The sequence below is a fragment of the Puma concolor genome, chromosome C1 (genome assembly GCF_028749965.1).
Source record: "Puma concolor isolate L17-30 chromosome C1, mPumCon1.1.hap2, whole genome shotgun sequence".
Taxonomy (NCBI): Eukaryota; Metazoa; Chordata; class Mammalia; order Carnivora; family Felidae; genus Puma; species Puma concolor.
Genome location: NC_141674.1, coordinates 132,939,813 through 132,956,614, shown reverse-complemented (window position 1 = coordinate 132,956,614; position 16,802 = coordinate 132,939,813). Strand labels below are relative to the sequence as shown.

The 16,802-nt window shown below is 34.0% G+C and overlaps 1 protein-coding gene across 4 annotated transcripts in view; it reads left to right on the top strand.

Annotated features, from left to right (window-relative positions):
- LRP1B (LDL receptor related protein 1B) overlaps positions 1 to 16,802 on the top strand; it is a 1,907,075-nt gene that overhangs the window by 1,309,173 nt on the left and 581,100 nt on the right. For all 4 annotated transcript variants that reach the window (XM_086718488.1, XM_025932005.2, XM_086718489.1 and 1 more), the window contains exons 28-29: positions 4,935 to 5,066; positions 6,408 to 6,635. In XM_086718488.1, coding sequence (XP_086574614.1) covers positions 4,935 to 5,066; positions 6,408 to 6,635 — 360 coding nt within the window. The remainder of the gene's footprint in view (positions 1 to 4,934; positions 5,067 to 6,407; positions 6,636 to 16,802) is intronic.

The following is a 16,802-nucleotide window of genomic DNA, read 5'->3' as shown; positions in this document are numbered from 1 at the left end:
TTCCTGGAACAGGATTCCTAATGCCTATTTTTCCCATATATTAGGAAAGTTTTCAACTATCATTTCCTTTTTTTTGTCAAGTTTTTATTTATATTCCAGTTAGTTAACATACAGTACAAAATTAGTTTCAAGTGTAGAATCTAACTATTCATCACTTACATGCAATATCCAGCACTCACCACAACAAGTGCCCTCCTCATTACCCATCACACATTCAGTTCATCCCACCACCCATCTCCCCTCCAGTAACCCTCAGTTTGTTCTCTATAGTTGAGAGTCTGTTTTCTGGTTTACTTCCTTTTCCCCCCACCCCCATGTTCATCTGTTTTGTTTCTTAAATTTGACATGAGTGAAATCATATGGTATTTATCTTTCTCTGACTGAATTTCACTTAGCATCATACTCTCTAGCTCCAACCATGTCATCGTAAATGACAAGATTTCATTCTTTTTATGCCTCGGTAATATTCCATTGTATGTGTGTGTGTGTGTGTGTGTGTGTGTGTGTGTATATATATATATACACACACACACTTTATTTTCTTTATTCATTTATCAGTCAATGGACATTTCGGTTCTTTCCATAATTTGGCTGTTTTTGACAATGCTGCTATAAATTTTGAGGTGCACGTATCCCTTCCAATCAGTAGTTTTCTATCCTTTGAGTAAATATCTAGTTGTGCAATTGCTGGGTTGTAGAGTAGTTTTCTTTTTAACTTTTTGAGGAGCCTCCATACTGTTTTCCACAATAGCTGCACCAGTTTGCATTCCCACCAATAGTTTAAGAGAGTTTCCCTATCTTCACATCCTTGCCAATACCTGTTGTTTCTTGTGTTGTTGATTCTAGCCATTCTGACGGGTGTGAGGTGATATTTCACTGTAGTTTTGATTTGTATTACCCTGGTGATCAGTGATGTTGAGCATCTTTTCATGTGTCTCTTAGCCATCTGTATATCTTCACTGGAAAAATATCTGTTCATGTTTACTGCCCATTTTTAAGTGGATTATTTCTTTTTGGATGTTGGCTTTTATAAATTCTCTATATATTTTGCATGCTACCCTTTTGTCAGATATGTCATTTGCAAATATCGTCTTCCTTTCCAAAGGTTGCCTTTTTGTTTTGTTGATTGTTTTTTTCACTGCACAGAAGCTTTTTTATCTTGATGAAGTCCCAATAGTTTATTTTTGCTTTTGTTTCCCTTGCCTCAGGAGACATATGTAGCAAGAAGTTGCGATGGCCAATGTCAAACAGGTTACTGCCTATGTTCTCCTCTAGAATTTTGGTGGTTTCCTGTCTCACATTTAGGTCTTTCATCTATTTTGAATTTATTTTTGTGTATCTTGTAAGAAAGTGGTCCAGTTTCATTCTTTTACATGTTGTTTGTCCATATTTTCCAATATTTGTTGAAGAGACTGTCTTTTTCCCCATTGGATATTCTTTGCTGCTTTGTCAAAGATTAGTTGACCAAATAATTTTGGGTTCATTTCTGGGTTTTCTTTTTTGTTCTATTGATCTATGTGTCTGTTCTTGTGCCAGTACCTTACTGTTTTGATCAGCCATTATTAATTTAAATAAATTAACTACTACTCTTCTCTCTCTCTTCTCCTTCTAGGACCCCTATAATGAATATGTTATTCTGCTTGGTGTTGTTGAACAGGTCCCTTAACCTATCTTCACTTTTATTATTATTATTATTATTATTATTATTATTATTATTTATTATTATTTTCCTTTTTCCTCGACTGATTGGGTCATTTCCACTGCCTAGTCTTCTAGGTTGCTTATCCATTCTTCTACTTAATCTAGTTTTATGTTGAACTCCTCTAGTGTGTTTTTTATTTCAGCTATTGTATTGTTTTATAATGTCTGTGACTGCCTTTGGTACTGTGTTATTTTTCTGTCCCTTTCTAACTATGTTCATCCATTCTCCAGAGTTCAGTGAACATCTTTATGAACATTACTTTGAACTCTTATCTGGTAGATTATTTACCTCTGCTACATTAAGATCTTCTTCTGGGGTTTTGTCTTATTCTTTTATTTGGGACATATTCCTCTGTCTCCTCATTTTGCTTGATCCTGTTTCTTTTTTTGTTTGTGTGTTTTGTTTTTTTGTTTTTGTTTTTTGGTTTGTTTGTTTATTTGTTTTGTATGGGGTAAAATAGCTGTCTTCCTTAGTCTTAAAGGTGTGAACTTGCATAGTACATAAACTTAAGGTTCAAACTTTTTTTTTCCCTGTTGGTTGTTTCTCAGACCTTTGTGATTATTTAAGTAGCCTAATTCATTCTTCAGAGGTCCCAGTTGTTGAGGGTGTGCCAAGACCTGTCAGTGTTCTAAAGGGAGGAATCTTAGTGCATACTCTCAGACTAATTGTAAGCCAGATCCTCAGGCAGCAGCTTTTAAGGCGTGTAAATATAGTCTTATGGGTTCATAATCATAAACCACACTGACTTTCAAACTTGGGGGATCTGGGCAACAGTTGTAAAAATTATGGCTTTAGATATATGCATAATCTCTTCTCTGGGAGATATCACTAAGGTGTGAGTAGGAAAAGAGTGAGCACTAGTGTGGTGTTTCTCTATTTAGTTTCCCAGGGGCACCTCTGATCTCTGGATATGTTCAGACTGAAGCTACAGAACAAGAAAATAGGCCTTTTTCACACAAATCCTGAGGGAGTGTTTCAGTCTACTATTTATGCAGTGTCCTGTGGCTGGTAGCCTGTCATTGTCTGTTTCTCCAAATGTTTCATACCCATGAGGCCCAGAAATGTAACCCCTATCCACAAAACCAGATTCTCAAGTGCTGTCTCCTGTGAGGGCTGTACATACCTGCCAGCTGTGGTGAGACAGTCAGTGGCTACAGTACATGGGGGTGGAATGTATGGCTGATCAGCTAGGTCTGGGCGGGTAGGCTGTGGCTATGGTGTGTGGGATCAGTGTAATCTGACTGAGCTAGCAGTGAGGGGTGAAGAGGTGAGAGGGATTGCAACAATGGCACCTGCTAGTTCTAGTAACAATAAGGCAGAAGGAAAATGCAAAATGGCACCTGCGAGAATCTCTGTCCTTAGAGAGGGTCTCATCATATCACTGCCTCTCTGACAAAGGGTTTAAGATTAACAAATAAGCTTCCTTTCATATGATCTAAAAGCTTCAAACTGTTGCTTTAATGCTGGTTCCAGGGTGAGTGGGTTTGTGTGTCAGCCATTTAAGAGTGGATTTTCCATTCCCTATAGCACTATGATTTTCCTGGAAGTAAACCTATGGAAGTAAGACAGCTGTGTTAGGGGCTCATCTCTTCAATGCAGTTGCCAATGGTTGGGTTGCCTGGTGTGGGACACAAACTACTCACTTTTCAGGGACAAGTTCTATAAATGAGGTCCCTCCTGACTGTGGTTTGCAGTGCCTGGGGTGTGATTTCTTCTGAAACCATGTCTCTCTGTCTCCTACCTGTCTCAGTGTGGCCCTTTTATTCTTTGCTATGGAGGTGCTGTTTGGCTAGCTTTTAGGTCCTTTTCATAGGGAGTTGTTCTATATACGGCTGTAGATTTGTTGTGTTCATGGAAGGAGGTGAGTTCAGGATGGCTTTATGCCACCATCTTAAAATCTCTCCTTAACTGATTTTCTTAGGAAAATATTTCTGTGTCTTTCATTTCCATTTATTTTATTTGTTTGCTTGCTTTTAAAGTTTATTTATTTATTTTGAGAGAGAGACAGAAAGAGATAGTGGGGGAGGGTCAGAGAGAAAATCTCAAGCAGGCTCTGCATTGTCAACACAGAGCCAATGTAGGGCTTAAACGCACAAACTGTGAGATTATGACCTGAACCCATACCAAGAGTCAGATGCCTAACTGACTGAGCCACCCAGGCAGCCTATTTATTTATTTTTAATCAAATTCAAAGACATGGATTATTTTCATTACCTTAGGGAGGCTGCTAAATATTGACACAAGTCACATTGTGTATCAAATACAGTTAATTTCTCATATCCTGTACAGTTTTATTGCATTGATTTTTACTCTTTGTGCCTTAAAAGAACTCTTGAATCAGAAGTTGGGATCAGAAGTTGTAACACTTTTCTGTCTTTAATTTAGTATCCTTATTCTACTAGATATGGTTTACAAAAATAAGATTTAAAAGAAGAGTTATTGATCAACTGAGATTAAAATCATATTCAAAAGGCATAATGCCAGGACAAGAAACACAAAAAGAATAAGACAGTGATATTGAACTATAAAATTTAATATTCCATCCTATATTTGAATATACTATAACTTACTTATACAATAGAGTTTAGCTAATCTGTGTATGTGGAAGAAACTTCAATCTGTTAGTACCAAAAAAAAAAAAAAAAAAAAAAAAGAAGTCGATGTCTTAATAATGAAGGAGGATCAACATTTCTTCACTTAGGCCTCTGATTTTATACAAAGGGTATGGCTTGAAGAAAGGATATATATATAACAACAACAGTTTCCTAGGGAAACAGTAAGAGTGCTGTGCTAAGGCAAGAATGGGATCTATATGGTAGGTTAGGAAAATAAAAACATCCATTGATGCACCCAATTCCTGGATTATGGTTTACTTTAGTTTATTATAAACTAAATTGAATCATTAATCCTGTTTTGTTTTGTTTTGTTTTTTTTCTCATACAAAACCCTTAAAAAACTCTTTGCTTCTAAGGCAATAGGATTCATACACTTCAACTTACAGAAAATTGAGGGAATTAACTTAGTTGTTATCTTTGAAGAGGAAAAATGTTTTTATTAATGTAATTGCTACATATGATTGTCTGTTATTGTCATATTAATCACCGCAGTAATGGGTGCTATATAGGAACTTCACTTTGAATCATTATTGAATAACCCTTGTCAACCTCAGAGGTTCCCTAATAGATATATATTTTTTCTTTTTCACTGTTAATATTTCACTGTGTAATTACAGCTACCAATCCCTGTGCAGCTAATGACGGCAAAGGCCCCTGCTCTCACATGTGTCTGATCAATCATAATAGGAGTGCTGCTTGTGCGTGCCCCCACTTGATGAAGCTTTCCTCAGACAAGAAGACCTGCTATGGTAAATTTCTTGGAGTTCTCATCTAAAATTTAAATTGAATTCTCTCAAATTGTATTAGCATTAAGATTTTCCTCAAAGTGAGCCAAAAGATATTTTTAATGTCCTTAAAAACATTTGAGGTAGTGCTATTTCCAGACTCTATTGATGATTCATCGACTTTGGGGAAGACTGACAAATTCTTTAAATATGTGATATACTGCACTTTGCTATTTATTACCTTATTCATTTTTTTCTTGCCACTTTCTGATTTAGTGTGTTAGCAGAATTTATCTCTACAAAACAGGGAGATTTTAAGTGAAAGTGCATTTTCAGAAAGTGATGATGTAGGTAACCCATGTAACAAAGAGGTACTCAATAGCTTTAATCTCTTCCTGCTCTTCTAAAGTTATTTTCACATCATTTTATAGGGGATTATCGACTTGAAGGGGTGAGAAGTGAAGTAAAATGGGTAACTTTGAAATATTACTAAAAAATATTTAAACAGCACATTTAAACTAGAAAAAATGATAATGAAATTTGTGAATGAAATCAGACTGTGGAGTTTTTCTGTTTTATTTTACTTTTAAGTAATTTTTATTTGCAGAGCAATTACCTTTAAGGACAGAAAAGAATATACTCACAAAATCTTCACTTAGGAATTTAGGTACATGTCGATTTAATTAATTTTATATAATCATAGCATATCTCAACAACAATAATCTCAAAGAGAGCAATGAAATAATAGAATATCTGTGACTTCTTCTATTTTATTTCCTATTTTATAAACTCTGTTCAAGAAAAATGCCTATGGAAGGAAAATGATGCAACATCACTCACAATGTTACTACAGATTTACAAAACTTTGTAAGAAAGCATGCTTTAACATTATTTGAACCTGAATTTTGATAGGGAAAATGTGAACATGACTTTTAAATCCATGCTTAATTTTGTTTTACTCAGAGATAGTATAGAAAAAATACTCTTTGATTTCTTCAAAAATCATTTAATGCAATGCATTATTGTTCTAAAATATACAAAGAATAAATATGGTTGTTTGACATTTGTAGAGTTCATGTGTTTTAGCAACTGTTTAAAATTCTAAGATCAAATTGCTGAGAATTTCCTGTCATTTCTAACAAAAGAAAAATAATGGCAAGGATTCTAAGTTGTTTTACATTTGTTTCTATTAAGTATTTTAATTTAAATAATAGATAAGTCATTTCTGCCCATCAAATCTTGATTATGATTTTCTGGTGGTAAAATTCTATTAAGTCATCAACAATTAATATTTTAGAATTTCTAGATTGCTTCAAACTTGGCAAGCTTATAAGAGGAAATCACTTATTTCTGTTTCTTTTCTAGAAATGAAAAAATTTCTTCTATATGCAAGGCGTTCTGAAATCAGAGGAGTGGATATTGATAATCCATATTTTAACTTTATCACGGCCTTTACAGTCCCTGACATTGATGACGTTACTGTGATAGACTTTGATGCATCTGAAGAACGTTTATACTGGACAGATATTAAAACACAAACCATTAAGCGGGCTTTTATTAATGGAACTGGATTAGAAACTGTTATTTCAAGAGGTAAGAGTTTTGCAAAATACAACTTAAAAAATGTTACTCAATTTGTAATAATCACAAGTCTCTTTTTTATTCTTTTTTCTATTATCCAATTGTATGTTGTTAATTGAAAGTTGGAATTGATTATTCAGAGATTTAATAATATGCTATGTCTTAGCAATTGTAGAATGCTATAATTATGTTGCACATAGTACTCTAATAACTAGAAATTTAGTTTCAAAGGAAAAAAAAAATTCAAAAGGGACCTCCTTAAAATTTACAGACTTCTAAACAAACATATTTGAAGATTCCTTTCTGCTGATGGGGGAATTATAGTTAGGGCACACGGAAAATATAGGACTTTGGAAAGGACTGGGTTTCCCTCTCTGAATCATGCTTATTATCAACTTACTTTGCATAAATTTCTACAGAACTAGACTCCACAAATAAGACTATTCATATCCACCTCCTGACCTAGCAGGTGGAATCATAGGTTATTGGTAAATGTTGTTAACTTAGCATTAAAAAAACAAGTAACTTCCCCAAAATGGAAAACATGTTGAAGTGAAGTGAAACATACATGTAAATGCTGTGGTTAAACTCTAAATATTTAACATTGAATTATCCTAATCTTTTTTAAAATTTTGTTAAAGTGTGATTTCTTGGTCTGTTGTTGTTGTTGTTGTTGTTGTTATTTTAGTGTAACTTAATTGAGTATCTGCTCTTTTCCACTCCTGCAAAACCAAACAAGACATGCCTGTTCAATTTCCGGCTCCATAAGCATGACAGAGTGATTTGGAAAAAGATAGAAGAAAGGGTGATCAGTAATCCATATAGATATAGCAAACTCTCATGTTTTGAAGCATACTAACAATTTTAAATCAGGCTTTATTTGAACAAGGATCAGTCCCTTAGTGAAAGCAATAAGAAGTACAGGTTTTAAATTCACTGGCTTTCAAGAGTTTTCCACATATCATACTTAGAAAGCTGGCTTGAGTACCACTAGTAGATCTGAGAGTATTTGACCACCTAAGTGCTTTTTTATTTGTGCTAGCTCTTTACTCATCTAAGTTTAGTACTGTTAAGGCAACTTAAATGAATTGGTTATAAGCTTATTCAAATATTTATCTCAAACTTGCCATAAGAGAGGAACCTTTCTAAAAAGGCTAATGCAAAGATTTCTTCTTTGTACAGGATTTTTTTTTTTTTTTTTTTACAGAGGTAAGATGGAATGATTGGATAACCACTGTTAGACTAGGTAATGGTCTTGAAAGATCAGTTAAACACCTTGAAAGATCAGTTGAAGGACATTAGGTGCTTCCCGAGACTGACTGTCAGGTGATCTTCTCATAAGAAATTCATCAATGTCTAACAGAAAATTGTTAAGCACTTTATCATGAATGAGAAATCCTTACCAAAAAGCTTTGTGAACTGTATGAAGTAAAAGACGTGATACCTCAGGAAAATATGGGGACAATTTTCTGTCTGTAATTATAGATTGATAGCCAGTAGTAATTTGGAGTTTGTCTTTGAGAAAATCTCAAAGACTTATTTTCATTTAAGAAACTCTATTTATAATTATTAACAAAAATTGAGCCATGAAATTTTCTAACTAACAATACATATATTCATTAGGATCAACTATCGTTAATTCAGTTACTTTGACAAATATTGGAATACTTTATATAAGATAAGAAATTGAAAGAGGATCAGTATTGACTGAGCAGAGAACAAGAGGACACACTATATACAGGTTGATGGAGGTAAAGAAATAAATAGAAACCAAATAACTCCAGCCTTTACAGGTTGTTGATTTTTATGCTAGTACTGAAAATAGTGAGAACTAAGGAAGTGTTTTAAGGAGGGCACAGCTATATAGTTAGGTTTGCCTTTGGAAAAGATAGTCTAGCTTTTAGATTTAGTAGAGAATTGAAGAGGTCTCGGGTAGGGGGTAGGTGGGCCATGGACTCTGGGAGACTAGTTTACTGGCTGCTATAGTGGCTTTAGTAAGAAGTGATAGAAACCTGGACTAGAAAGGAAACAATAGAGATCAAGAAATGTGGGCGAATTATAGAAATATCAAAGAGTGAAAATATAAAGGAACTTAATTGGATATGAAAGTTGAGGAATAGGCATTGTCAAGGATAAGTCCTTCATTTCTGGCTACCCTACAAGTTGAATGAAGTTGTGATTTCCTTTCTTCCAGAGTGAAACCTTGTTAAGGCCTGATTTATCTTTCCATTATTAGAAAGCTTGAGATGAACTTTTGACAGTTCAGTTTGTGAGCTCATCAAAGTATCTCAAATCCTGCCAGTAATTGTACTTTATTTTATCCTTTCATCTTTTAGATTCCCTAAGAATGTCTGTCTGACCTTTCTCTTACTTCTTACATGTCAGCCTCTGTATTTTCTTACTTTGCTATCCTTCCTCTACTGGACTTTTTCTTGAGAGATGCTTTCTTTCCTTATCTTCCTTAGCCTAAGTCTAATGTGAAACTTGCTTCAAAAATCAGACTCTACATTTGTCTATTGCCCGAAGCAGACCATTTTTTTTTTTTTTTTTTCAGAAAAACACTGAAGCTCTTTGGGTCAAGCCTTCATGAAGGGGTCTAGAAATAGTTTGCCTGCTTTGTCATTCTCCATATCCTGAAGTACTAAGCTATTCTTAATTTATGTACTACCTACAAGAGCTATTTGTTATACTGACTTGTACAAGGTACACTTCATTATAAGCATAAATACTAACACATGACTGTAGGCTCATTCATAGTATAAATTAACAAATATTTATTACCATATGTATATTTGTCCCTTTCACAAAAACCAAAAATAATTTTATTCTAAGAAAAAGTAACTAACAATTCATGGCAAATGTTCTTGCTAGTGGTCTGTGGCCTGACTCTCTGGTGGTAATTAATCCTTATACTTGAGTCACTGCTTGGTCCAAATATTTTTCAATTATTTATACTTCCAGGTTTACTTTTCTGATGTGATAAATAATATCAGCTGCCATTAATGGGACAAGCACCATTATCTCATATAATCTTTCCAAACCTGTAATTAAGAATTACTTTCGTTCTGCAGAGGAGAAAGCTTAAAGTCCTAAAAGCTAAAACTCTGTCTCAGAAATAAAATGAGGAAACAATGGGGGCACATTCATACTTAGGACTGTATGATTACAGCTCCCATCATCCTCATTACCCTACAATAAGAGAATTTGGGACTTCATCCCAAGTGGCTGGGTGTTGTCCTTTTATACTCATTTGCCTCTCCTGAATGTTCATAATCTTACCCGGGATTATTGTACTTTACTGGATACAAGATTGTCCCTCCCCAAGCTCTAAATAACATGACAAGAAATTCACTTACAATTAACATAGGAAGAAAAAAAAAAGAAGACATTAGTTAATACACCTTAAAGTTCCTTATACAGACCAGGAGTAAGATAGTTGAGTTTCACATTTGTATCTATTCCTCTTTAATCTATCATTTATTCTCCATACAGTGCTTTGAGGTCAGTGGTTTGAGGTAAATGTTACTTTTTGCTTTTAAAAATGAGGAGGCATTTAATTCAGGTTTGCCATGCTAGGAAATACCAGAGCTTTGTTACATCCTAATTGGATTTTGACCCTGAAGTTGTGCTATGTTTCCTCCTGAGAATCCCTTCCTTTTACAAATAAGGAACTTCAGCAAGTAGGGAGCAGAAACTTTATTGTAACCACATGGTTTGTACAAATATTTCTTTCCAATGTTCACTGAATATACACTCAGCATACTCTGCAGAGTTCATTTAGTAGTACCTGGGTGAAGTTGGGGGTCATTCCATCCCAGTGTCAACAGTTTTACTGGTTTTCTGAAATATGAGAAAAAGATTTTAGAAATATGTTGGCAGTTTTATTAGATTCCAAGCTACTGTCAATAAAATTTTGTTTTTTATTAGGAAAATATCCTGGTGTGCCTCATTATTCTAAGGTAAAGTATAAATTTTTCATCTTTGGAAAATTAAGGTCTCAACTTTGGGCAAATACAATTGATTCAGCAAAGTATTTTTTAGTACTAGAGTCATCTACCATCAGAATGAACTGGACTGTTAAGTTGAGTTAAGCAGATGCTAAAATGAACAAAAGGAAGATTAATATGAATTAGAAGTATATCTATTTATAAAGAACATTCTCTTACATGGTAGGAAATTATCATATAATCATATGCTTTTTTAACTACAAAAATATAAACCACTTCAAATGCCAACCTTTTGATCACATTGCTACTATATAAAATTTAATTCTCAGTGATACTTTGAATCTAATTGGATCTATTTCAGAGTAGATTTCCATTATTATTTGAAATTGTTATCCACTTCTGCCAACAATTATTTTGTCAGTGAGTACTAACGATTCACTCATTCCCTCTATTTTGCAAAACACCATATTTAATATGGTAATATAAACGCTTAGAAAAAAAAACTATTATGAAAATTGGTCCAGAGAGATTGAAAGAAATGAAAACAGGTCAGTAATAACAGTGAGATCTAGATTTTGGAACCAGGCCTTGAATTAAAGTAGAAAGTTTGGATAGGTAACATCTGTTGTTTTGCCTCTTTCTGAGTGGGATTTCAATTTTCACTTTTATCCAGGAAAGCCTTTTATGGAAGAATGTCAACATCTGTGATTTAAAAAAAAAAAGAGAAAAGAAAAACAAAGAAAGGCAAAATCACACCTATAAATGCCATTCCATTGAGAACTATGTATCTACAGCAATGTGTGCTAATTGAGTCATACTTCCTATCTTTATTCTTTACCTTTTAGTTAGAAGGATAGAATTTTCTTTTTTTTTCCCCATAGGCTTTATATATGTATGTATTATATATGTGGAACATTAGATGGGTAGAAAGATGGCTTTATTTAGTTAAGACAGTTCATAACCTCAGGGAGCTTCATATCTGGTAAAAGAATGAGATATAAACAACTAACTAAAATATAAGGCTAAATGAAATATGAAGTTTAATAAGGGTGTCAGCTACTTAGGAAATTAGCACAAGGAGTATTAAGTTATTATATGGAATTACCGAAGTAATTACCTAATTACCTTAGGAAGTAATAGTCAAACCAGTAGCTTGATCAATCCAGGTTGAGATATCAGGAGGTACAAAGCTCTGGACACTTTACATGTAGAAAGGTGCAGGTAGTGAGCGGTAGCTAGATCTTCCAGAAGAATAACTTAGAAGGTTAATGTGACAGCACATCAGAGAAGGTCTTGTGTCAGGATGAGCAGCAGTTTTGTATTTTTGTATTTTTTTTTCCCTAAAGGCAATGGGAAATCACTGAAAAATTTTATAGATGTTTATAGGTGATTCAGACCCTTTTGAAGATAAATCAGATAGAAATCTGAAATATTGAAAAATGATAAATTATAGATAAGAATACAGCTAGAGGGGCACCTGTGTGGTTTAGTCAGTTAGGCATCAGAGTCTTGATCTCGACTCAGGTCATGATCTCATGGTCTGTAGAATCAAGACCCACATCCTACTCCACACTAACAATGCAGAGCCTGCTTGGGATTTTTTCTCTCTCCCTGTCTCTCTCTCTCTCTCTCTCTCTCTCTCTCTCTCTCTCACACACACACACACACACACACACACACACACACACACACACACACACAATAAATAAACTTAAAAAAATTACAGCTAGGAACTTAAGAAATGTTCTAAATCTAGAGTAAAAATTAGACTAGAACAATGAGAGGTATAAGAAGGTGACAGACACCAAGGGTGTGGTAGATATAGAAGTAATTGAACCTGATGACTGGGAGAGAGGTGAAGTTCAACAGATAATTGGAAAGATATTGGAGACATTGATCTAGATGAAAATAAAGGAGACAGCCTTACTTTAAACATTTTCCCAAATCAGCAGCATATCTAAAATACAAATAATTATAGGTTTAGGAGATTGAGATGTATATTCTCTAGGAAAAACAACAACAACATAGGTTTGGGATACATACATATGGGTTAAAACTAAAACAAACAAACAAAACAAGACAATGATAAATACTAAGTTATTCAGAGTTGAAGAAGCATAAAATTAGTGAGGGTGTACATAGAAGGCTCCTAAAGTGTTTTGTAATATTCTATTTCTTAGGCTGTTTCTTAATTTGCATACCATGTAGTAAATATGGTAATATATATGTTTGTGTGTATATAGTTTCTCATAGTTGCAACAAATGGGATGTTTAATATTTACCAAGTTCCCTTGAGACAGCTTTCAAAGATATTACCAATTTGCTTTTTTTTTTTTAACATGGCCCCTTAGAACAGATATGTAATTGCCTAGAAGCTCATTTCAAATGAGTTTTGATTGGATATAACCATATCTTTCCTCAGAAAATTATGAGCATTGGGATCCCCTCCTTTTTTGAAGACATACATGATTTAGGGTAAAAGCCTAATTTATGCCTACCTCCAAGATGCTGGTGTCAGCAAGTCCACTGCGTAGGGGAAAGAAGGAAGGAAGGGAGGCATGGAGGGAGGGAGGGAGGAAGAGAGAAAAGAAAGAGAAAAAAAAGAAACGAGAGAGAGAGAAAGAAAAAAATAAATTTCATAAGCAGAGAATTGACAACCATTGTGCTGTATTTATTTATTTTTTTCATTTAGATTTATCTACACCTCAACCAGTTTATGTGGTTACCCCATTCCTCTTTCATCTAAGGCCTTTTTTTCTTTGATCATTTTTCTTTTTTCTGAATTACATCCTTTAATATTCCTTTAGTTTAGTGATAACCTGATATATTTTCTGAAAATATATTTATTTAGCTTTTGTTTTTAGAAGATATTTTTTAATCGTGGTAAAATACACATAAAATTTATCATCTTGACTCTTTGTAAGTATATAATTCAGTAGTTTTACGTACATTCACATTGTGAACCAATCGTCAGCACTCCTTTCATCTTGTAAAACTGAAATTTATAGCTATTAAACAACAACTCCTGATACCCCCTCCTCCCAACACCAGGTAATTTTACTCCCCAGATTTCCATCAGTCTACTTCCTTTGTGAATTTAACTGCCCTAAATGCCTCTTAGAAGTGGAATCACACAGTATTTGTCTTTTTGTGAAGGGACTATTTGACACAGCTTGATATTTTCAAGGTGTATCCATATTGTGGCAAGTGTCAGAATTTATTTTAAGGCTGAATAATATTCCATTTTATATATGTATCACAACTTTTATACATTCATCCATTGATGCACATTTGGGTTATTTGTACCTTTTGGCTACTGTCAGTAATTCTGCTGTGACCATAAGTGTGTCTTCAAGACCCTGCTTTCGATTTTGGGGAGTATATACCCAGACGTGGAACTGCTGGATTCTATGGTAATTCTATTTTTAATTTTTTTGAGAAACTGCCATGCAGTTTCCCACAGAGGCTGCACCATTTTACATTCCTACCAACGTTATACAGAAAGGTTCCAATGTCTCTACCTCCTTGTGAATGTTTGGATGTTGTTGTTGTTGTTATAGTAGCCATCCTAATGGGTGTGAGGTGGTTTCTGATTGTGATTTTGATTTGCATTTCCCTAATGGTTAGTGATGTTGAACATCATTTCATGTTCTTCTTGGCCATTTATACATCTTCCCTGGACAAATGACTATTCCATTCCTTTACCCATTTTTTTAAATAAAAAATACTTTTGTTATTGTTGACATGTAGATGTAAAGATAATTTTGTTGAGTACAAATTTCAAGTTATTTTCTCTCAACCCTTTGCTGACAGATATTATTCCGACAATTTTTGCATTTTTTTGTTGCTATTGAGAATCTCCATGTTTATCTAACTATCATTCTTTTTTTGGTGTTGTGTCTTTTCTCTCGAGATGCTTTTAACATTTTTTCTCTGTCTTCATGGCACTGTTTTTATTTAGGCCTCTAGAGTCTGTTTTACTTCCTATGGGATCGTGTCATTTTATCAGCTCAGGGAGGAAAAAAACCCTCAAATATTATCTCTGACCATTTTCTCTAACCTAGCCTATTTCCTCCTTTGCAAAATTTGATTAGATGTGCTAGACTTCATTCTAACCTCCAACTCATTTAATCTTCTTGTTTCTCTGTGTTGGCACTGGATAACTCCTTTAATTTGTCTTGTATCAATTCCTGAATTATATCTAAGCTGCTGGTTAATCCACTTAATAAATTGTTTCTTTTTAATATTACTTTAAAAAATATTTATAAGTTATTTTTTGGTTATCATTTATGTCTTCCAAGGGTATTTTTAAAATAAATTATTGACTTATTATTTCAAAACATATTTTTTTATTTAAAATATTCCACTCATTTTTCTTTATCTCACACAACAATGTAAAAACAGGTAAGCTCTGGAAGTTTAAACCTATTGTGAAGTTTTCTCTTAATCCTTGCTCTTATGTTTCATTTCTCTGTGTGTGCTTTATTTTTGTGTTCTGATCTATTATGAGAATGAACTCAATCTAGGGAATTCTGAGGGCCTACATTGAGGAATACGTTTTCTTCCACAGAGGGTTTGAATTTTCTTCTGCTGGAGGGAAAGGGAGTCACAATAAACTGGAAATCAATTAAATTTGATTTGTCCCCCATCCAACCAGACTAGTCATCTGTTGCCCCAGTATAAACTAATGCTTAAAGTTTTTGTTTATTTCTTTTGTTTTGTTTCGTTTGGGTTAGGTTTGGTTTTGTTGACTTTTGTTTTCTGTACTTAGAGAAAGAACAGCAAAAATAAGTTTAGTTTTTATTTTTAAATTATTTTCCTTTTTTTAAAAAAAATTAAATCTTTAAAAAGACAGAGAGACAGAAAAAAGGGCAGAGAGAGGGTGATACGGAGAATCCCAAGTAGGCTCCACACTTTGAGCACAGAGCCCAGTACGGGGCTTGAACACAGAAACTGCAAGATCATTACCTGAGCTGAAATCAAGAGTTGGATGTTTAACAAACTGAGCCACCCAGGCTCCCCTCAGTTATTCTCCTTTTTAAGCAAGCAGGGAGATTTATTTTTTTCCTATTCACCTGTATCACTGAGGATGTATACTCTTCTAATATACCTGGTATTTTTCTTGTTTAGCTTTCCTAGTCTTTATGCATTTAAGAACTGTATTGGACTAAGCAACTAATGATCCGTGAATCTCTGGATTATCACTTGATTTGGTTTCTCAACTTTTTGCCCTATAGCTGCACCAGCCTCTGTGTTCCCATTTGCCTTTCTCTCTGGTTTTAGCTAACATACAAGTCTGTGTCAGCACTTAGAGACTTTCCTGTCTGTCTTGTGATCTTGATAAATCATTTAAATGGTATAGTTTATCATTTTTCAGAGAATATTATTGCAATAAAGGCTTTTCAAAAAAGGTAAAGGTCCCTCAATATAGAAAATTGAGTCCTCTGAGAAATTTGCTCAGAGGTCTTTGACTTACTTGAAAAGAAGAGTTAAGAGTCAAAATAGTATTTTAACATTTTTATCAAGGAAAGAAAACTGTCATTAAACATGGCAGTTTGTATCCCACTCCACCCTTATGGTGAATTTGCCAGGTTGCTCTGAAAAACAAACAGACAGACAAACAAACAAATAGAAAACAGACATGGGTTTAGTAATGGTCAAAAACTACAAAAGTTTTATTTTAGACTTAAAGTTGGTAATTAGAAGCTCTAAATGGTGGGTAGAAAAAAAGGTAAGGATAAAGAATGATGATTAATATTGGCTCAGTATATATTTGTATATGTACTCCTGAGAATGAACTTGAGGACCTTATCTGATATTTCTAGCTCAGGTCACATATCCTTCAAATTATAGATTATATATATCATGAATTTATTAATCAATTCATTAAAAAATATTTATGTTGAAGCAATGTTGTATACATTTGGAGAGCAGCACTATAAAGATATATTAGCAAGGAATCTACCTGCAAGAAATATATATAAGAGTAGTAATATGTCAGCAAATAACCATCACATTAAGTACAAAGGGATTGACCAGATACAGTCCTGTTGTTAGGTAGATAGAGACAAACTTTCTGGCTAGGACATAAAATTGATTAGGTTTTTGTGGTTGAAGGGTGATGTTGTCTATCTGCTTACTTACTTTTGTGTGAGATTCAGGTAGAGGGAAATGTAATAAGGTATGGATTCCAGGTAATGCCCTATAGGTTCAAAAGGTCAGGATAAGTCTG